General features: G+C 32.7%; 1 protein-coding gene across 4 annotated transcripts; it reads right to left on the bottom strand.

Annotated features, from left to right (window-relative positions):
- Window positions 1-17,245: 17,245 nt before the first annotated feature.
- gp9 (glycoprotein IX (platelet)) lies at window positions 17,246-21,764 on the bottom strand. Of its 4 annotated transcripts, none has more exons than XM_042492667.1 (3): window positions 21,631-21,764; window positions 21,129-21,193; window positions 17,246-18,096 (listed from the first exon to the last, which is right to left on the bottom strand). In XM_042492667.1, exons 2-3 carry the CDS (start codon window positions 21,167-21,169, stop codon window positions 17,367-17,369), a joined length of 771 nt encoding a protein of 256 aa, XP_042348601.1. In that variant the 5' UTR covers window positions 21,170-21,193; window positions 21,631-21,764; the 3' UTR covers window positions 17,246-17,366. The 4 variants fall into 4 exon arrangements, with proteins under 4 accessions (XP_042348601.1, XP_042348602.1, XP_042348603.1 ...); XM_042492668.1 differs by lacking the exon at window positions 21,631-21,764 and adding an exon at window positions 18,901-19,003; XM_042492669.1 differs by lacking the exons at window positions 21,129-21,193; window positions 21,631-21,764 and adding exons at window positions 18,901-19,003; window positions 19,190-21,118.
- Between the last annotated feature and the right edge of the window lie 156 nt (window positions 21,765-21,920).

Here is a 21,920-nt window from a genome sequence, read left to right as displayed (position 1 = left end):
CATTTTCGACATACTATACTATGGCGTTTTTTTGCCATTTTTTTCACATGCTAAATTATGACTTTTTTTGGCCTTTTTTTGCTTTTATTTCAACTTTGTATACTATGATGCGTCTCTACAAGCTATAATAGGTGTTTTTTAGCCATTTTTATGACATGTCAAAATTTGACATTTTTCGACATACTATACTATGGCGTTTTTTGCCTTTTTTTTTTTTCAACATGCTAAATTGACGTTTTTTTTTTTTGGGCTTTTATTTCTGCATTGAATACTATGACGTGTCTCTAGAAGCTATAACAGGTGGTTTTTAGCCATTTTTTGACATGTCAAAATTTGACATTTTCGACATACTATACTATGGCGTTTTTTGCCATTTTTTTCAACATGCTAAATTATGACGTTTTTTTGGCCTTTTTTTGGGCTTTTATTTCTGCATTGAATACTATGATGTGTCTCTAGAAGCTATAACAGGTGGTTTTTAGCCATTTTTATGACATGTCAAAATTTGACATTTTCGACATACTATACTATGCGTTTTTTGCCATTTTTTCAACATGCTAAATTATGACGTTTTTTGGCCTTTTTTTGGGCTTTTATTTTGCATTGAATACTATGACGTGTCTCTAGAAGCTATAATAGGTGGTTTTTAGCCATTTTTTTGACATGTCAAAATTTGACATTTTCGACATACTATACTATGGCGTTTTTTTTGCCATTTTTTTCAACATGCTAAATTATGACGTTTTTTTTGCCTTTTTTGGGCTTTTATTTCTGCTTTTGAATACTATGACGTGTCTCTAGAAGCTATAATAGGTGGTTTTTTTAGCCATTTTTTATGACATGTCAAAATTTGACATTTTCGACATACTATACTATGGCGTTTTTTGCCATTTTTTCACATGCTAAATTATGATGTTTTTTGGCCTTTTTGGGCTTTTATTTCTGCATTGAATACTATGACGTGTCTCTAGAAGCTATAATAGGTTTTTTAGCCATTTTTTTTGACATGTCAAAATTTGACATTTTTCGACATACTATACTATGGCCTTTTTTTTGCCATTTTTTCAACATGCTAAATTATGACGTTTTTGGCCTTTTTTGGGCTTTTATTTCTGCTTTGAATACTATGATGTGTCTCTACAAGCTATAATAGGTGGTTTTTTAGCCATTTTTATGACATGTCAAAATTTGACATTTTCGACATACTATACTATGGCGTTTTTTGCCATTTTTTTCAACATGCTAAATTATGACTTTTTTTGGCCTTTTTTGGGCTTTTATTTCTGCTTTGAATACTATGACGTGTCTCTAGAAGCTATAAAAAGGTGGTTTTTAGCCATTTTTATGACATGTCAAAATTTGACATTTTCGACATACTATACTATGGCGTTTTTTTCCATTTTTTCACCATGCTAAATTATGACGTTTTTTTGGCTTTTTTTTGGCTTTTATTTCAACTTTGTATACTATGATGCATCGTCTCTACAAGCTATAATACGTGTTTTTTAGCCATTTGAAATGACATGTCAAAATTTGACATTTTTCGACATACTATACTATGGCGTTTTTTTGCCATTTTTTCAACATGCTAAATTATGACGTTTTTGGCCTTTTTTGGGCTTTTATTTCTGCATTGAATACTATGACACGTCTCTAGAAGCTATAATAGGTGGTTTTTAGCCATTTTTATGACATGTCAAAATTTGACATTTTCGACATACTATACTATGGCGTTTTTTGCCATTTTTTCACCATGCTAAATTATGATTTTTTGGCCTTTTTTGGCTTTTATTTCTGCATTGAATACTATGAGTGTCTCTAGAAGCTATAATAGGTGGTTTTTAGCCATTTTTATGACATGTCAAAATTTGACATTTTTCGACATACTATACTTATGGCGTTTTTTTTGCCATTTTTTTGACATGCTAAATTATGATGTTTTTGGCCTTTTTTGGGCTTTTATTTCTGCACATTGAATACTATGACGTGTCTCTAGAAGCTATAATAGGTGGTTTTTAGCCATTTTTTTGACATGTCAAAATTTGACATTTTCGACATACTATACTATGGCGTTTTTTGCCATTTTTTCACATGCTAAATTTGATGACTTTTTTGGCCTTTTTGGCTTTTATTTCTGCACTTTGAATACTATGACTGTGTCTCTAGAAGCTATAAAAGGTGGTTTTTAGCCATTTTTATGACATGTCAAAATTTGACATTTTCGACATACTATACTATGGCGTTTTTTGCCATTTTTTCACATGCTAAAAATATGACGTTTTTTGGCTTTTTTTTTGGGCTTTTATTTCACTTTTGTCATATGAATACAACGTCTCTAGAAGCTATAAAAGGGTTTTTTAGCCATTTTTTTGACATGTCAAAATTTGACATTTTCGACATACTATACTATGGCGTTTTTTGCCATTTTTTTCAACATGCTAAATTATGACGTTTTTTGGCCTTTTTTTGGGCTTTTATTTCTGCATTGAATACTATGACGTGTCTCTAGAAGCTATAATAGGTTTTTTAGCCATTTTTATGACATGTCAAAATTTGACATTTTCGACATACTATACTATGGCGTTTTTTGCCATTTTTTTTTTCACCATGCTAAATTATTTTTTTTTTGGCGTTTTTTTGGCTTTTATTTCAACTTTGTATACTATGATGCGTCTCTACAAGCTATAATACATGTTTTTTAGCCATTTTAAAAAATGACATGTCAAAATTTGACATTTTTCGACATACTATACTATGGCGTTTTTTGCCATTTTTTTTTTTTTTTCAACATGCTAAAATTATGACGTTTTTTGACGTTTTTGGCCTTTTTTGGGCTTTTATTTCTGCATTGAATACTATGACGTGTCTCTAGAAGCTATAAAACGTGACTTTTTTTAGCCATTTTTTTGACATGTCAAAATTTGACATTTTTCGACATACTAACTATGGCGTTTTTTTTTTGCCATTTTTTTCAACATGCTAAATTATGATTTTTTTTGGCTTTTTTAGCCGCTTTTATTTCACTTCGTATACTATGACGAATCTCTACAAGCTATAATAAGTCGTTTTCCACTGTTTTTTTACATGTCAAAATTTGACATTTTTCGACATACTATACTATGCGTTTTTTCTGCCATTTTTTTTGACATGTATAATTATGACGTTTTGGCCTTTTTTTGGCTTTTATTTCCACACTATGACAAACGTCTCTGCAAGCTATAATATGTCGTTTTCAGCCATTTTTTTGACATGTCAAAATTTGACGATTTTTGACATACTATACTATGATGTTTTTGGCCATTTTTTTGACATGCTAAATTATGATGTTTTTTGGGCTTTTTTTCCGACATGGTATACTATGATGTTTCACTACAAGCTAAAATATAGCGTTTTTAAGCCATTTTTTTGACATGTGAAAATTATTACATTTTTGGACATTTTTCCGACATTGTATTCTGTGACTTCTATGAAAAACATGCTAATACTTCAACCAAGCGTTTTTTTTCTGTCTAATGTCTGGTCGCAGGAGTGGATGAATGTGATTGAGGACACTCAGCAGTGGGAAATCGTTTTGGACATTTTTGTGACATGTCAAATTTTGACAGAAAAAGCTGTTGCACTGGATGGGCATTTTTTTGGGACATGGAAAATAAGGACAAAAGGCTCTTTTGCAAACTCAAATTTGCACTCAAAAGGAATGCAATGATGACCATCAGCAAGCTATACTCCATGTCGAAAAATGTTTTTTGGACATGTCATAAGCTTTGACATTTTTCAACTTATCCTTCTACTGCCAAAGATGTAGCAAGCTATTTTTTTGACATACTAAATTATGATGATTTTGGTCTTTTTTGAAAAAAACATTGTATACTTTGTATACATGACGTGTCTGTAGAAGCTATAATATGTAATTTTCAACCATTTTTTGACATGTCAAAATTTGACGTTTTTCGATGACATATACTATGGAGTTTTCTGCCATTTTTTTCTGACATACTTAATTATGATGGTTTTGGCCTTTTTTTTTAACATTTTTACTATGCATGTGTCTGTACAATATGGCAGCGACTGCATACAAGGAGGAGCATAAAAGATATGTTTTTTTTTTTTCGTTCTTTTTTTTTTCTAAAATTTGAAATTTTTACTACTATTAATATGCCATTTTGGCAAATGTGACTTTCTTCTAAATCTGATTTGTGACAGGTTTAGTCTTCAGTAACCGTATCATTATGATAATAACAGTAACAGCAAGCGAGTAATAATGTTTTAAATGGAATTATTATTATTGTTTCAAAATTTGTTATTGTTAAAACTATCTATGCAATATCGCACACTTGTCAAAAAACTGTGAATCTCCAGCCAAATGATATTTTGTGGCATAAAATGAAATTAAACACCCTAAGTTCACTAAAACGATCTCACGATCTTTAAATCGACAGTCAGTTTATGACAGTGCCGATGAGCTAAACAGGGGAATGCATCATAATTAGGTGCAAGCACATAGTATAATTATAGCAAATTTTACATTGCCAATGTTGAAATGTTTTTTGCATGAATGGAGAAATTACATTTTTAATTCTCATTTTAAATTTTTTAGTTTCTTCTTTTTACGTGCCTTAATTTGTCTGCATTTTAACACAGTCAGTGTCTGTGTCCCCTTGAAAATTTTTTATCTTATATATTTTATTTAGATAGATTTAAACTAAAGTTTTTAAACACTGATTGTGCTTTTATTTCACAGACAAATAAAGATTAATAAGGTATGATTTTGTCTGTTAAAATGTCAAAATTTTGACCGGAAAAATATGGGAACGGACTCATACTATCGGTCGTTTTCCGACAGACGTCGCTGCCGATATTTTTGCCCTGTAAAAAATTTTGATCAAGCATTGGCCAAACGTAGCTATTACATGTGCTTGCACCCCTGGTGCATTCCCCCGTTTAGCTCAGTCGGTAAGTCATATGACTGTCGATCTAAAGGTCGAGATCGATACCCACTTAGGGATTTTCTTTTATGCCACAAAATATCATTTGGCTGGAGATTCACAGTTTACACACTGAGTGTGATATTGCAGAACGAATTAACAATAACAAATTACGAAACAATAATAATAATATTTTTATTATTATTACTCCTACTGTTACTGTACTTTATTAACATAATACGGTTATGTTTTGAAGACTACACCTGTCACAATATCAGATGAAGAAGAAAGTCACATTTGCCAGAAACATATTAATAATAGTAAAGCTTTTTTTAGAAAAAAAAAAAGAACTAAAAAAGCATATATATATCTTTGCTGCATTTCCGCCATTTTTCGTATGCAGTCGGTCTGTCCCAATATGATGCCAAGTTTTGCTTCCCGTCTCTCCTGAAAACAGCACATAGTTCAGAGCTCCTGGCTTCTGCAAAGTCCTCCTCCTGCTGCAAAGCTGTGTGTGACGAGGATCAGCTGCATGTCGAAAAAATCGTTCAAAAAGGCGATCTTTCTTGCATTTTGCTGAGCTCTGTCTTGCTGCTCTTTATTTTTTGGTACGTCTAAAAATGTAAAAACAAATACACGCGCTTTCGTTATCCCTCCGTGCGTGTTCAAATTTCCGAAAACAAACAGACCAGAAACCAATGTTGATTGCTGGAGCAAAAATTTGCCAACCACACACGGACATTGTAAATTTTCATCCAAATTTTTGACACAGGAAAAAAGCCTTGAAAACCCTTGCTGTTTGGCTCAGAGGGCTGAACAACTTTGGTTTCCTTGGTGAAGTGGAAATAAAAGCAAAAAATGATGACGTAACCACGTTCACTTTTGAGCTTCTCGAAAAACGTGCCATTTTTGAAAAACTAGTATATTCTCCGAAAAATTTAATTTTTTTAAACATGTGATAAAAATGGTTGAAAACGATTCAAAATTCAGACTTGACGGAATTCTTTATAGATACGAAAACAAAGTGTATCTCTTATCCAGCTGATCTTAAAAACATTGCTTATTTGCTCCCGTTTTTATTATTAAAAATGCCATGAAAGTCATAAAGTCATCTGATGTCAGATAAGACATTTTGACATGTCCTAAACAACCTTATGTACACTGCACCTGATGCACACGTGACATATGTACACAAGTAAACCTAAAAGTTCGCATGTTAAAAAGGCCAAAAACATCATATCAGCCATGTCTGACAAAAACTTAACTGAAAAAATAGTAAAGTATGTCGAAAAATGTCAAATTTTGACATTGTTTTAAAAAATGGCTAAAAAACACGATTTATTATAGCTTGTAGAGACGTGTCATAGTATACAAAGTTGAAATAAAAGCCAAAAAAGCCAAAAAATCATAATTTAGCATGTCAAAAAAATGGCAAAAGACACCATAGTATATAGTATGTCGAAAATGTCAAATTTTGACATGTCATAAAAATGGCTAAAAACCACCTTTTATAGCTTTAGAGACGTGTCATAGTATTCAATGCAGAAATAAAAGCCCAAAAAAGGCCAAAAAAACATCATAATTTAGCATGCAAAAAAAATGGCAAAAAACGCCATAGTATAGTATGTCGAAAAATGTCAAATTTTGACATGTCATAAAAAATGGCTAAAAACGACCTATTATAGCTTGCTAGAGACGTGTCATAGTGTATTCAATGCAGAAATAAAAGCGAAAAAAAAAGGCCAAAAACATCATAATTTTGCATATGTCAAAAAAATGGCAAAAAACGCATAGTATAGTATGTCGAAAAATGTCAAATTTTGACATGTCATAAAAAAATGCTTTAAAAACCACCTTTATTATAGCTTTAGAGACGTGTCATAGTAACAAAGTGGAAATAAAAGCCAAAAAAGCCAAAAAACATCATAATTTAGCATGTTGAAAAAATGACGCAAAAAACGCCATAGTATAGTATGTCGAAAAATGTCAAATTTTGACATGTTTAAAAATGGCTAAAAAACATTTATTATAGCTTGTAGAGACGTGTCATAGTATACAAAGTGTGAAATAAAAGCGAAAAAAAAGGCCAAAAAAACATCATAATTTTAGCATGTCAAAAAAATGGCAAAAAACGCCATAGTATAGTATGTCGAAAAATGTCAATTTTTTGACATGTCCAAAAAAATGGTTTAAAAACCACCTATTATAGCTTCTAGAGACACGTGTCATAGTAACAAAGTGGAAATAAAAGCCAAAAAAAGGCAAAAAATCATAATTTAGCATGTGAAAAAATGGCAAAAAACGCCATAGTATAGTATGTCGAAAAATGTCAAATTTTGACATGTCATAAAAATGGCTAAAAACCACTATTATAGCTTTCTAGAGACACGTCATAGTAACAATGCAGAAATAAAAGCCCAAAAAAGGCAAAAAACATCATAATTTAGCATGTTGAAAAAAAAATGGCAAAAAACGCCATAGTATAGTATGTCGAAAAATGTCAAATTTTGACATGTCATAAAAATGGCTAAAAAAAAATTATTATAGCTTGTAGAGACGTGTCATAGTATACAAAGTGGAAATAAAAGCCAAAAAAGGCCAAAAAAGTCATAATTTAGCATGTCAAAAAAAATGGCAAAAAAACGCCATAGTATAGTATGTCGAAAAATGTCAATTTTGACATGTCAAAAAAATGGCTGAAAACCACCTATTATAGCTTGCTAGAGACACGTCATAGTATTCAAAGTGGAAATAAAAGCCAAAAAAGGCCAAAAACATCATAATTTAGCATGTTGAAAAAATGGCAAAAAACGCCATAGTATAGTATGTCGAAAAATGTCAAATTTTGACATGTCATAAAAATGGCTAAAAACACTTATTATAGCTTCTAGAGACACGTGTCATAGTAACAAAGTGGAAATAAAAGCCCAAAAAAGGCCAAAAAACATCATAATTTAGCATGTTGAAAAAATGGCAAAAAACGCCATAGTATAGTATGTCGAAAAAAAAATGTCAAATTTTGACATGTCATAAAAATGGCTAAAAAACACATTTATTATAGCTTGTAGAGACGTGTCATAGTATACAAAGTGAAAAAAAAGCCAAAAAAAAAGGCCAAAAAAGTCATAATTTAGCATGTGAAAAAATGGCAAAAAACGCCATAGTATAGTATGTCGAAAAATGTCAAATTTTGACATGTCAAAAAAATGGCTGAAAAAACCACCTTATTATAGCTTCTAGAGACGTGTCATAGTATACAAAGTGCAGAAATAAAAGCCAAAAAAAGGCCAAAAACGTCATAATTTAGCATGCATTCAAAAAAATGGACAAAAAAAACGCCATAGTATAGTATGTCGAAAAAATGTCAAATTTTGACATGTCATAAAAATGGCTAAAAAAACCAACTATTATAGCTTCTAGAGACACGTCATAGTATTCAAAGTGGAAATAAAAGCCCAAAAAAGGCCAAAAACGTCATAATTTAGCATGTTGAAAAAAAAAATGGCAAAAAACGCCATAGTATAGTATGTCGTCGAAAAATGTCAAATTTTGACATGTTTTAAAAAATGGCTAAAAAACACTTATTATAGCTTGTAGAGACGTGTCATAGTATACAAAGTGAAAAAAAGCCAAAAAAAAACGCCAAAAAAAAACATCATAATTTAGCATGTGAAAAAATGGCAAAAAACGCCATAGTATAGTATGTCGAAAAATGTCAAATTTTGACATGTCATAAAAATGGCTAAAACCACCTATTATAGCTTCTAGAGACGTGTCATAGTATGAACAAAGTGCAGAAATAAAAAAGCCCAAAAAAGGCCAAAAAACGTCATAATTAGCATGTTGAAAAAATGGCAAAAAACGCCATAGTATAGTATGTCGAAAAATGTCAAATTTTGACATGTCATAAAAATGGCTGAAAAACCACCTATTATAGCTTCTAGAGACGTGTCATAGTATTACAAAGTGGAAATAAAAGCCCAAAAAAGGCCAAAAACATCATAATTTAGCATGTGAAAAAATGGCAAAAAAACGCCATAGTATAGTATGTCGAAAAATGTCAAATTTTGACATGTTTTAAAAATGGCTAAAAAAACATATTATATTATAGCTTGTAGAGACGTCATCATAGTATACAAAGTTGAAATAAAAGCCAAAAAACGCCAAAAAAAAAATGATTTCATAATTTAGCATGTGAAAAAAAATGCAAAAAACGCCATAGTATAGTATGTCGAAAAAAATGTCAAATTTTGACATGTCATAAAAAATGGCTGAAAAGCCATTTATTATAGCTTCTGAGAGACGTGTCATAGTAACAAAGTGGAAATAAAAGCCAAAAAAGGCCAAAAAAAACATCATAATTTAGCATGTTCAAAAAAATGGCAAAAAACGCCATAGTATAGTATGTCGAAAATGTCAAATTTTGACATGTCATAAAAATGGCTAAAAACATTTATTATAGCTTGTAGAGACACGTCATAGTATTACAAAGTGGAAATAAAAGCCAAAAAAAGGCCAAAAACTTCATAATTTAGCATGTTGAAAAAAATGGCAAAAAAACGCCATAGTATAGTATGTCGAAAAATGTCAAATTTTGACATGTTTTAAAAAATGGCTAAAAAACATTTATTATAGCTTGTAGAGACGTGTCATCATAGTAACAAAGTGGAAATAAAAAGCCAAAAAAAACGCCAAAAAAAGTCATAATTTAGCATGGTGAAAAAATGGCAAAAAACGCCATAGTATAGTATGTCGAAAAATGTCAAATTTTGACATGTCATAAAAATGGCTAAAAAACATTTATTATAGCTTCTAGAGACGCATCATAGTATACAAAGTGGAAATAAAAGCCAAAAAAAGGCCAAAAAACATCATAATTTAGCATGTGAAAAAAATGGCAAAAAACGCCATAGTATAGTATGTCGAAAAATGTCAAATTTTGACATGTCATAAAAATGGCTAAAAAAAACCACCTTATTATAGCTTCTAGAGACGTGTCATAGTATTCAACAAAGTGGAAATAAAAGCCAAAAAAGGCCAAAAACGTCATAATTTAGCATGTTGAAAAAATGGCAAAAAACGCCATAGTATAGTATGTCGAAAAATGTCAAATTTTGACATGTCATAAAAATGGCTAAAAAACACTTATTATAGCTTGTAGAGACGCATCATAGTATACAAAGTGAAAATAAAAGCCAAAAAACGCCAAAAAAGTCATAATTTAGCATGTGAAAAAATGGCAAAAAAAACGCCATAGTATAGTATGTCGAAAAATGTCAAATTTTGACATGTCATAAAAATGGCTAAAAAAACACCTATTATAGCTTGTAGAGAGACGTGTCATAGTATAATTCAAAGTGGAAATAAAAGCCAAAAAAGGCCAAAAACGTCATAATTTAGCATGTTGAAAAAAATGGCAAAAAACGCCATAGTATAGTATGTCGAAAAATGTCAAATTTTGACATGTCATAAAAATGGCTAAAAACCACCTATTATAGCTTCTAGAGACGTGTCATAGTATAATGCAGAAATAAAAGCCCAAAAAAGGCCAAAAACGTCATAATTTAGCATGTTGAAAAAATGGCAAAAAACGCCATAGTATAGTATGTCGAAAATGTCAAATTTTGACATGTCATAAAAATGGCTAAAAAACACATTTATTATAGCTTGTAGAGATGTGTCATAGTATACAAAGTTGAAATAAAAGCCAAAAAAGGCCAAAAAAGTCATAATTTAGCATGTCAAAAAAAAAAATGGCAAAAAACGCCATAGTATAGTATGTCGAAAAATGTCAAATTTTGACATGTCAAAAAATGGCTAAAAACCACCTATTATAGCTTCTAGAGACGTGTCATAGTATACAATGTGGAAATAAAAGCCCAAAAAAGGCCAAAAAACGTCATAATTTAGCATGTTGAAAAAAAATGGCAAAAAACGCCATAGTATAGTATGTCGAAAAATGTCAAATTTTGACATGTCATAAAAATGGCTAAAAAACCACCTTATTATAGCTTCTAGAGACACGTCATAGTATACAAAGTGGAAAAAAAAGCCAAAAAAAGGCCAAAAAAAAACATCATAATTTAGCATGTTGAAAAAATGGCAAAAAAAAACGCCATAGTATAGTATGTCGAAAAAAATGTCAAATTTTGACATGTCATAAAAATGGCTAAAAAAAACACTTATTATTATAGCTTGTAGAGACGTGTCATAGTATACAAAGTTGAAATAAAAGCCAAAAAAGGCCAAAAAAAGTCATAATTTAGCATGTTGAAAAAATGGCAAAAAAACGCCATAGTATAGTATGTCGAAAATGTCAAATTTTGACATGTCATGTCAAAAAAATGGCTGAAAAAGCCACTTATTATAGCTTGTAGAGACACGTCATAGTATATTCAAATGTGGAAATAAAAGCCCAAAAAAGGCCAAAAACGTCATAATTTAGCATGTTGAAAAAAAATGGCAAAAAAAAAACGCCATAGTATAGTATGTCGAAAATGTCAAAAATTTTGACATGTCATAAAAATGGCTAAAAACCACTTATTATAGCTTGTAGAGACTGTCATAGTCATAGTAAAAAGTGGAAATAAAAAGCCAAAAAAGGCAAAAAACTTCATAATTTAGCATGTTCAAAAAAAAATGGCCAAAAAACGCCATAGTATAGTATGTCGAAAAAAAATGTCAAATTTTGACATGTCATAAAAATGCTAAAAAAAACATTTATTATAGCTTGTAGAGACGTGTCATAGTATACAAAGTTGAAATAAAAGCCAAAAAAGGCCAAAAAAGTCATAATTTAGCATGTGAAAAAATGGCAAAAACGCCATAGTATAGTATGTCGAAAATGTCAAATTTTGACATGTCATAAAAATGGCTGCTAAAAACCACCTATTATAGCTTGTAGAGACGTGTCATAGTATACAAAGTGGAAATAAAAAAGCCCAAAAAAGGCCAAAAAACGTCATAATTTAGCATGTTGAAAAAATGGCAAAAAACGCCATAGTATAGTATGTCGAAAAATGTCAAATTTTGACATGTCATAAAAATGGCTAAAAACACTTATTATAGCTTGTAGAGACACGTCATAGTACAAAGTGGAAATAAAAGCCCAAAAAAGGCCAAAAAAAAACGTCATAATTTAGCAGCATGTCAAAAAAATGGCAAAAAACGCCATAGTATAGTATGTCGAAAAATGTCAAATTTTGACACGTCATAAAAATGGCTAAAAAACACTTATTATAGCTTGTAGAGACGCATCATAGTATACAAAGTGGAAATAAAAGCCAAAAAACGCCAAAAAAAATCATAATTTAGCATGTGAAAAAATGGCAAAAAACGCCATAGTATAGTATGTCGAAAATGTCAAATTTTGACATGTCATAAAAATGGCTAAAAAACCACTTATTATAGCTTGTAGAGACGTGTCATAGTATACAAATGGAAATAAAAGCCAAAAAAGGCCAAAAAAACGTCATAATTTAGCATGTTGAAAAAATGGCAAAAAACGCCATAGTATAGTATGTCGAAAAATGTCAAATTTTGACATGTCATAAAAATGGCTAAAAAAAACCACCTATTATAGCTTGTAGAGAGTGTCATCATAGTATACAAAATGCAGAAATAAAAGCCAAAAAAAGCCAAAAACTTTCATAATTTAGCATGTTGAAAAAAATGGCAAAAAAGCCATAGTATAGTATGTCGAAAAATGTCAAATTTTGACATGTCATAAAAATGGCTAAAAAACACTATATTATAGCTTGTAGAGACGCATCATAGTATACAAAGTTGAAATAAAAGCCAAAAAAGGCCAAAAAAGTCATAATTTAGCATGTGAAAAAAAATGGCAAAAAACGCCATAGTATAGTATGTCGAAAAATGTCAAATTTTGACATGTCATAAAAATGGCTAAAAACCACCTATTATAGCTTGTAGAGACACGTCATAGTACAAAGTGCAGAAATAAAAGCCAAAAAAAGGCCAAAAAACGTCATAATTTAGCATGTTGAAAAAAAATGGCAAAAAACGCCATAGTATAGTATGTCGAAAAATGTCAAATTTTGACATGTCATAAAAAATGGCTGAAAAAAACATGTATTATAGCTTGTAGAGACGCGTGTCATAGTATACAAAGTGAAATAAAAGCCAAAAAAGGCAAAAAAAAGTCATAATTTAGCATGTGAAAAAATGGCAAAAACGCCATAGTATAGTATGTCGAAAAATGTCAAATTTTGACATGTCATAAAAATGGCTAAAAACCACCTATTATAGCTTCTAGAGACACGTCATAGTATTCAAAAGTGGAAATAAAAGCCAAAAAAGGCCAAAAAACGTCATAATTTAGCATGTTGAAAAAATGGCAAAAAACGCCATAGTAGTATAGTATGTCGAAAAATGTCAAATTTTGACATGTCATAAAAATGGCTAAAAACCACCTATTATAGCTTGTAGAGAGTCGTCATAGTATACAATGCAGTGAAATAAAAGCCAAAAAAAGGCCAAAAAACTTCATAATTTAGCATGTTGAAAAAATGGGCAAAAAACGCCATAGTATAGTATGTCGAAAAATGTCAAATTTTTGACATGTCAAAAAATGGCTAAAAAAACACTTATTATAGCTTGTAGAGAGACGCATCATAGTATACAAAGTGGAAATAAAAGCCAAAAAAGGCCAAAAAAAGTCATAATTTAGCCATGTTGAAAAAAAATGGCAAAAAACGCCATAGTATAGTATGTCGAAAAATGTCAAATTTTGACATGTCATAAAAATGGCTAAAAAACACGTATTATAGCTTGTAGAGACGTGTCATAGTATACAAAGTTGAAATAAAAGCCAAAAAAGCCAAAAAAAGTCATAATTTAGCATGGTGAAAAAATGGCAAAAAACGCCATAGTATAGTATGTCGAAAAATGTCAAATTTTGACATGTCAAAAAATGGCTAAAAAACACGTATTATAGCTTTGTAGAGACGCATCATAGTATACAAAGTGGTTGAAATAAAAGCCAAAAAAAAGGCCAAAAAAAAGTCATAATTTAGCATGTTGAAAAAATGGCAAAAAACGCCATAGTATAGTATGTCGAAAATGTCAAATTTTGACATGTCAAAAATGGCTAAAAAGCCACCTATTATAGCTTGTAGAGACGTGTCATAGTATTACAAATGCAGAAATAAAAGCCAAAAAAGGCCAAAACGTCATAATTAGCATGTATGCTGAAAAAATGGCAAAAAACGCCATAGTATAGTATGTCGAAAAATGTCAAATTTTTGACACGTTTTAAAAAAAAATAAAAAAACACGTATTATAGCTTGTAGAGACGTGAGACGCATCATAGTATACAAAGTTGAAATAAAAGCCAAAAAAACGCCAAAAAAAGTCATAATTTAGCATGTGAAAAAAATGGCAAAAAACGCCATAGTATAGTATGTCGAAAATGTCAAATTTTGACATGTTTAAAAATGGCTAAAAAAAACACTATATTATAGCTTGTAGAGACGCATCATAGTATACAAAGTTGAAATAAAAGCCAAAAAAAGGCCAAAAAAGTCTTCATAATTTAGCATGTGAAAAAATGGGCAAAAACGCCATAGTATAGTATGTCGAAAAATGTCAAATTTTGACATGTCATAAAAATGGCTAAAAAACCACCTATTATAGCTTGTAGAGACATGTCATAGTATTCAAATGCAGAAATAAAAGCCCAAAAAAAGGCCAAAAACGTCATAATTTAGCATGTTGAAAAAAATGGCAAAAAACGCCATAGTATAGTATGTCGAAAAATGTCAAATTTTGACATGTTTTAAAAATGGCTAAAAAACACGTATTATATAGCTTGTAGAGACGCATCATAGTATACAAAGTTGAAATAAAAGCCAAAAAACGCCAAAAAAAGTCATAATTTAGCATGTGAAAAAATGGCAAAAAACGCCATAGTATAGTATGTCGAAAAATGTCAAATTTTGACATGTCATAAAAATGGCTAAAAACCACCTATTATAGCTTCTAGAGACACGTCATAGTATTCAATGCAGAAATAAAAGCCCAAAAAAGGCCAAAAACGTCATAATTTAGCATGTTGAAAAAATGGCAAAAAACGCCATAGTATAGTATGTCGAAAATGTCAAATTTTGACATGTCATAAAAATGGCTAAAAAACACTGTATTATAGCTTGTAGAGAGACGCATCATAGTATACAAAGTTGAAATAAAAGCCAAAAAAGCCAAAAAAAAACGCCAAAAAAGTCATAATTTAGCATGGTGAAAAAATGGCAAAAACGCCATAGTATAGTATGTCGAAAAATGTCAAATTTTGACATGTCATAAAAATGGCTAAAAAAACCACCTATTATAGCTTCTAGAGACATGTCATAGTATTCAAATGCAGAAATAAAAGCCCAAAAAAGGCCAAAAAAAAACTTCATAATTTAGCATGTTGAAAAAATGGCAAAAAACGCCATAGTATAGTATGTCGAAAAATGTCAAATTTTGACACGTTTTAAAAAATGGCTAAAAAAACACGTATTATAGCTTGTAGAGACGCATCATAGTATACAAAGTTGAAATAAAAGCCAAAAAACGCCAAAAAAAGTCATAATTTAGCATGTGAAAAAAATGGCAAAAGACACCATAGTATAGTATGTCGAAAATGTCAAATTTTAACACGTTTTAAAAAAATGGCTAAAAAACACGTATTATAGCTTGTAGAGATGCATCATAGTATACAAAGTTGAAATAAAAGCCAAAAAAAACGCCAAAAAAGTCATAATTTAGCATGGTGAAAAAATGGCAAAAAACGCCATAGTATAGTATGTCGAAAAATGTCAAATTTTGACATGTCAAAAAATGGCTAAAAACCACCTGTTATAGCTTCTAGAGACACGTCATAGTATTCAATGCAGAAATAAAAGCCCAAAAAAGGCCAAAAACGTCATAATTTAGCATGTTGAAAAAATGGCAAAAAACGCCATAGTATAGTATGTCGAAAATGTCAAATTTTTACATGTTAAAAATGGCTAAAAAAACACGTATTATAGCTTGTAGAGACGTCATAGTATTACAAAGTTGAAATAAAAGCCAAAAAAGGCCAAAAAAAGTCATAATTTAGCATGTGAAAAAAATGGCAAAAAACACCATAGTATAGTATGTCGAAAATGTCAAATTTTAACACGTTTTAAAAATGGCTAAAAAACACGTATTATAGCTTGTAGAGACGCATCATAGTATACAAAGTTGAAATAAAAGCCAAAAAACGCCAAAAAAGTCATAATTTAGCATGGTGAAAAAATGGCAAAAAAACGCCATAGTATAGTATGTCGAAAATGTCAAATTTTGACATGTCAAAAAATGGCTAAAAGCCACCTATTATAGCTTCTAGAGACACGTCATAGTATTCAATGCAGAAATAAAAGCCCAAAAAAGGCCAAAAACGTCATAATTTTGCATGTTGAAAAAATGGCAAAAAACGCCATAGTATAGTATGTAGAAAATGTCAAATTTTGACATGTCATAAAAAATGGCTAAAAAAACCTGTTTATAGCTTCTAGAGACACGTCATAGTATTCAATGCAGAAATAAAAGCCCAAAAAAGGCCAAAAACGTCATAATTTAGCATGTTGAAAAAATGGCAAAAAACGCCATAGTATAGTATGTCGAAAATGTCAAATTTTAACACGTTTTAAAAAATGGCTAAAAAACACGTATTATAGCTTGTAGAGACGCATCATAGTATACAAAGTTGAAATAAAAGCCAAAATACGCCTGTTTCGGGACCATATAATAGAGATGTCATAGTGTGTCGTCCCAAAACTCGTATAAATGTCATCGTACATTATGATGTCCAAAAAAATCATAAAAACGTTAAGTAAAGTATGATGTTCAAAATTTTTTAAAAACCGTCATTGTTAAGCATGTCGTCTAAAATATCATACAAATGTCATAGATCTGTTCTGTTCTGAAGCGGTTCATCCTTTTCATTGTTGGTTAATTTTAAAAACTAAAACCTAAATAAAAAGGTTAAATGTGCCAGCAAAAAAATGTTGCTATCTTGAGTGTGCATTTGACTTTTTTGTCATACTAGACTGTAACATTTTTTGGCATACTATACTTCCAACAGTATGCTATAACGTTTTGACATTTTTCATAGCATCCTGTGCTAGGATATATTGACATGCTATATTATTACATTTTTTAAATGAGATACTAAACTATGAATCTTTATGGAAAAATTTTCTATGACTGGTTTTTTTTTTTTCATTTTCTGCAGTGTGATTTTTTTTTTTTTTTAAGTACCAGTTAGCCAGAAGAAGTCTCAGGAGACATGGCTGTTGTGGTTTAGCCTTAAAAATAACTTTATTTCAAAAAACAAGAAATCCTTTGCAGCGCTACTACACTATTTGCCACTTTGTTTTTTTTCAGTGTTTTTGTAATTCCACTGTAGTAGGTCCCTCAGGTAGCCTTTATTTTTATATTGTGCTTCTTTTGCAACACATCCAGTACTTGTGGCAGTAACTCCATGTTGAAAGGAGGCTTCTCTTCATCCCCCTCGAAAGTGAGAGAATCGGGCTGTGCAGTGTGTAGCCTCCTCCTGTGCTTGGGCTTCAGTGAGCGCAAAGAGTCGGCCTGGAATCCCGAATGTCTCTCATCGATGTACAGAATAAAAGTGGATGTTTTGGCAAGCCTCAAGCTCCACAAAAGCAGAACAATGAGACAGCACAGCATCACTCCCATTACGGTGTCAAACGTTCCATCAGTACAGGTAGCGAGTGCACAGGAAGAAAAGTAGTCATCGCTGAGTTCAGTGATGGCTCTCTGAGCAACAGAGCTCGGGCTGGCACAGGTGGGCTCCTCGGAGACAACAGCCCTCGTCGTCAGCAACCAGTTCCTCAGGTACTGGATATTGCAGTCACAGTGGAAGGGGTTCCCAGATAGTGAGACCTTTTTCAGACCAACCAGCTTGTCAAACAGGCCTGGGGGCACCGAGGTGAGCCGGTTGTTCTGCACGTGGAGCTCTGTGGTGTCTGAGGGCAGATGAGGCAGCTGCACCAGCTCTAAAGAGCTGCAGTTGACCTGCAGACTAGCAGGCTGGAGGGCTGAACATAGGCAGGGCTGAGCAGTAGTTTGTGTGCTTGATGTGGCCCAGACAAGGAAGACAGCAATCTTTAAACCGGAGAGCATCCTGCAGGATCAGGAAAAAAAGGTTATTCATGATTTGCAGGGTTATTTCCAGTTTGGATAATAATGGGAACATGGTGCTTACAGTTTAACATTCAGCAAGTTGTTAAAGTGGAGTACTCTAAAACCAGTGTCCATAAAGCTGTGTATTAGGACAAGATTACAGGAACAGTGTGTAGGGTCTAGTGGCATCTAGTGGTGAGGCAGCAGATTGCAACCAACTAAAATTCCTCTCATGTGCTAAGCATGTGGTATAAGTACAGTGGCTGACGTAAAAATGCAAACGGACCATTTTAGAGTCAGTGTTTGATTTGTCTGTTCTGGGCTACTGTAGAAACAACATAGCAGACTCCATGGAAGAGGAACCACTTCATATTCAGACACAAACAGCACATAGTAGGGCAACAAAAAACAATTATTATTAAGTTCAGGTGACTGTACATATAGCTATGAATATATTATATATATTCAATTTCCACCAATATATCTGCCCAATGCTGCATTCACATGGAATCAGGCGGTAGATAGCAACAATCCAACAGTATGGCAGGACAGTAAAACAGGAACATGCATGATCGTATTTTACCAGGGTGATGTCTGAATATAATAGCAATAATTTCTTGTTTATTATTTCATGTAATTATTTAAAAAATGTCTAGATAGTCCCCAGATCGCCCGTGTTGTCTCATTGTGTAAAGAAGCTACATAACCTCTGGTTATTAATGGCCAAGAAAGGCAAAAAGTTAAAATACTTCAACTTTGAAAAGCAGAACCATCTATTGTTGCCATTATTCTCTTTCAGCCTCACCTTAGTTTTTTTCCTGCTCTCATCCACTAAAATAATATGCAGTTTGCCGTCTGTTGTCTCTCTGATGGCGTGTGAATGCAGCACAAGTCCTACACACTGGACCCTTAAGCAACAAACAGAAAAATTAACTCTTCAAAATACTGATTTAATTGATAAAGCCAAAAGTAAATCATGAGGTGAGAATTATTAAATATCCCGGTACATCTTTGAACTGTAAGAGATACAGCCAAACAAGAGAGTGAATTCAAAATCTACCTTTTTTTTTTTTTAATTAAAAAGGGATACAAACCTTTTAGTGTCAGACCAGCTTCAGAGTTTCCTCTTGTGGTGCCGATCATCCTTTAAATCTCGTTAAATATTCACTGCTTTAGTTCCAATGTTGCATTTGAGCTTCAAAGCATTTCAGAAGTTCTTCCGTTTTGTAACTGAGGTGTAATCGCACAGCCAGTGCAGAGCAGCGTCAGTGTGAGAAACGCACCAATAACACTGCACGGTCGCATTTGACACGAAGGAAATCCATCTGCTTAAAGGAGATAAGAGTTTATCTCGTAAAAACAGTGGCGGAGGCTATCTGAAGCTCTCCTACACTGTTTACTATTAACACCCACTGCAGCGCCGAGGGCACAGGGGGCACTGCACTACAGAAAACAGCTGTGAGCATGTACAGCAGGGGTCTGCAAGTAAGTTTGCCCTCGGGCCAATTTTCTTCTCAGAAATTAGATGGCGGGCCAGAACATAATCAAAGGCTAATTTAATAAATTAATTGATAAAAAAACAACTGAAATCTGCAACAGACTGCCTTACAGGACACGCGTGTGTGGGATATGCAGAGAGTGCATAAAAATAACTCAAGAAATAACAGAGGACATGGATAGACCCATTATGAAATTAAATCAGAAATTTCATATACAGAATTGAGTCATGAAATGCTCTTAATGAGCTTGGTTTTATTTCCCCTTTTGATAATTTGATTAATAAAAACGTAGCCTATGATTTTAATTTTGAAAGTGACTGCTCCTTTTTTTTTTTTTTTTACACACAAAACAAAACGACTGATCATGTAGCAGAGCCTAACTTTTTCTAATAATTATTTAATATACTTTAACTCCAGAATTATTTCTTGGTATTGGTGACTCCACTCCTCACGTACAGTGTAGCAATTTTTAAAAATTGTTTGTGTGCAGAAGGTACAATATTAGTTTGTGTGCAGAGTGAAATTAGCTAAACATTAAACCTGTAAATGTCACTCTCCAAAAGTCTAAAAAGGAAAGTTGACAGCCAAAATGGGACATTAATCGAAGAATGGAGAGACAAGTATGCGTCATCCTACCTGGATTCATGAATGGAAAGCCGGTGTGTCTTATCTGCACTGACGCTGTCGCTACGTGTAAAGAATATAATACTAAACAGCAAGTCAATGGATGGTACCATTGCCTCTGTGAAACAGGGTCCCTGTCTGCGAGGTCTGCTACTCGCTGTATAGATGTGCTGTCGAATGCTGTGCACAGAGTTATTATCAGTGGTCTCAGTCAGTTATATCACTTTTCCCTAGCATAAAATTCAGCACAAATATTATTAATATCAAATATTAAAATCTGTTAAAAAAAAGGTAATGTGGCTTAAATGTTCTGTTCTTTTTTATTTTAGGGCTACCTTTTTTAAATTGGGAAATTGGTTGTACTATTCAGTAACACGCACAATAGTCCTAAAATCCAAAATGAAAAAGAGCTGTGATAATACACAAATTCATTATTCTTGCAGTCAAAATTATTGAAATATACTGACATTGTAGAGTATGCTACAGCACAAATAATGTTTAAAGCCAGAAATAATCTTTTACCAGAAAACTTTTCAGTGGACGGGCTGGAGCTTACAACCTCAGGAATAATATTAACTTTGCAATGCGTCATATTCGCACGACCCACAAGACCTTTTGCATATCTGTGAGTGGGGTAAGAATTAAAGGGGACATAAAGCAATGTCCAAAATTAAAACTGTTTGGCAATTAAGACAATTCACATGTCAGTGTAATACCATTTGCAGATATGTGTTACCAATTTGATGTTGGATCATTTGATTTTGTTATGGGTGTGTAGACTGTTTGGTGCTCTGAATTATTTGGTGGGAGCAGTGGCGAACTTAACCATTTGGGGGTCCAGGCGAGCAGTCAATTTGGGGGTCCCCCACATCCATCAGTCTAGTGCACTGTTTAACATGTCATCATTTACCTTGGTTTTCCAAAGGGTGGCAGGAGGTTGATCGTGGTCATGTCTCCTACTGTATCTTGTGTTAACTACAAAGTGAGAGACACAAGACAATTAGAGACAATTATGGAGACATGTTATGTACTGACTGACTGATCTCTCTCTGTATGTGTTTTGTCTCAATCTCTCCTCTCTTTCTCTGTTTTGTCTCAATCTCTCCTCTCTTTCTCTCTGTTTTGTCTCAATCTCTCCTTTCTCTCCGTATTGTCTTCATGTCTCAAACTCTCTGTCCTTATCTCTCCTCTGTGCTTGTTTTCATAGCCTCTCTGCTTTTGTCTTCATCTCTCCTCTGTGTTTCTTTTCATATCTCCTACCTCTCTCTCTCTCCGTTTTGACATCTAAAACTTTGCGAGCCTTGGCTTCAGTAAATCTTGCTATTACATCTTTCATTTTTCTAACGTTATTGTGTAGACTCTTGTCTGTAGACAGGCGGCCCCGCCGGCACTGCTTCGAAAAAGGTAGATACCTTTGGCAGGTTTGTTAAGAAATCCTATTTTTTCCTCCCTCTCTTCTTCTTTTTGTGCGAACCGCGCTCGTAACTTCGCTTCATGGTTTATCTCTCTTGTCTCTCTGTCCATGTTGTGTTTACATGAGTTGATTCTCAGCGCTGGAATCATTTCCGCATAAACGTTGCGCAGTACGGTGATGCGCATAATGGAATAGTCCATGTAGCGCCGACTAAAGGGGGGAGAGCCCAGACAAACTCTGCTACGGCATGAGTTATTGATGAATTAGCCTTTCCGATGCCATTTTTGC

Source organism: Plectropomus leopardus, chromosome 8 (genome assembly GCF_008729295.1).
Source record: "Plectropomus leopardus isolate mb chromosome 8, YSFRI_Pleo_2.0, whole genome shotgun sequence".
In the NCBI taxonomy this organism is placed as follows: domain Eukaryota; kingdom Metazoa; phylum Chordata; class Actinopteri; order Perciformes; family Serranidae; genus Plectropomus; species Plectropomus leopardus.
Note: the sequence above shows the minus strand (reverse complement) of the source record. Positions and strands in the feature narration are given on the sequence as shown.

Excerpts from the sequence above, each read along its gene's own strand:
- gp9 (XM_042492667.1), bottom strand. The coding sequence starts at position 21,169 with ATGACCACGATCAACCTCCTGCCACCCTTTGGAAAACCAAG. Across the intron at positions 18,097-21,128 it reads CCACCCTTTGGAAAACCAAG|GATGCTCTCCGGTTTAAAGA; the intron begins GTAAATGATGAC and ends CTGATCCTGCAG.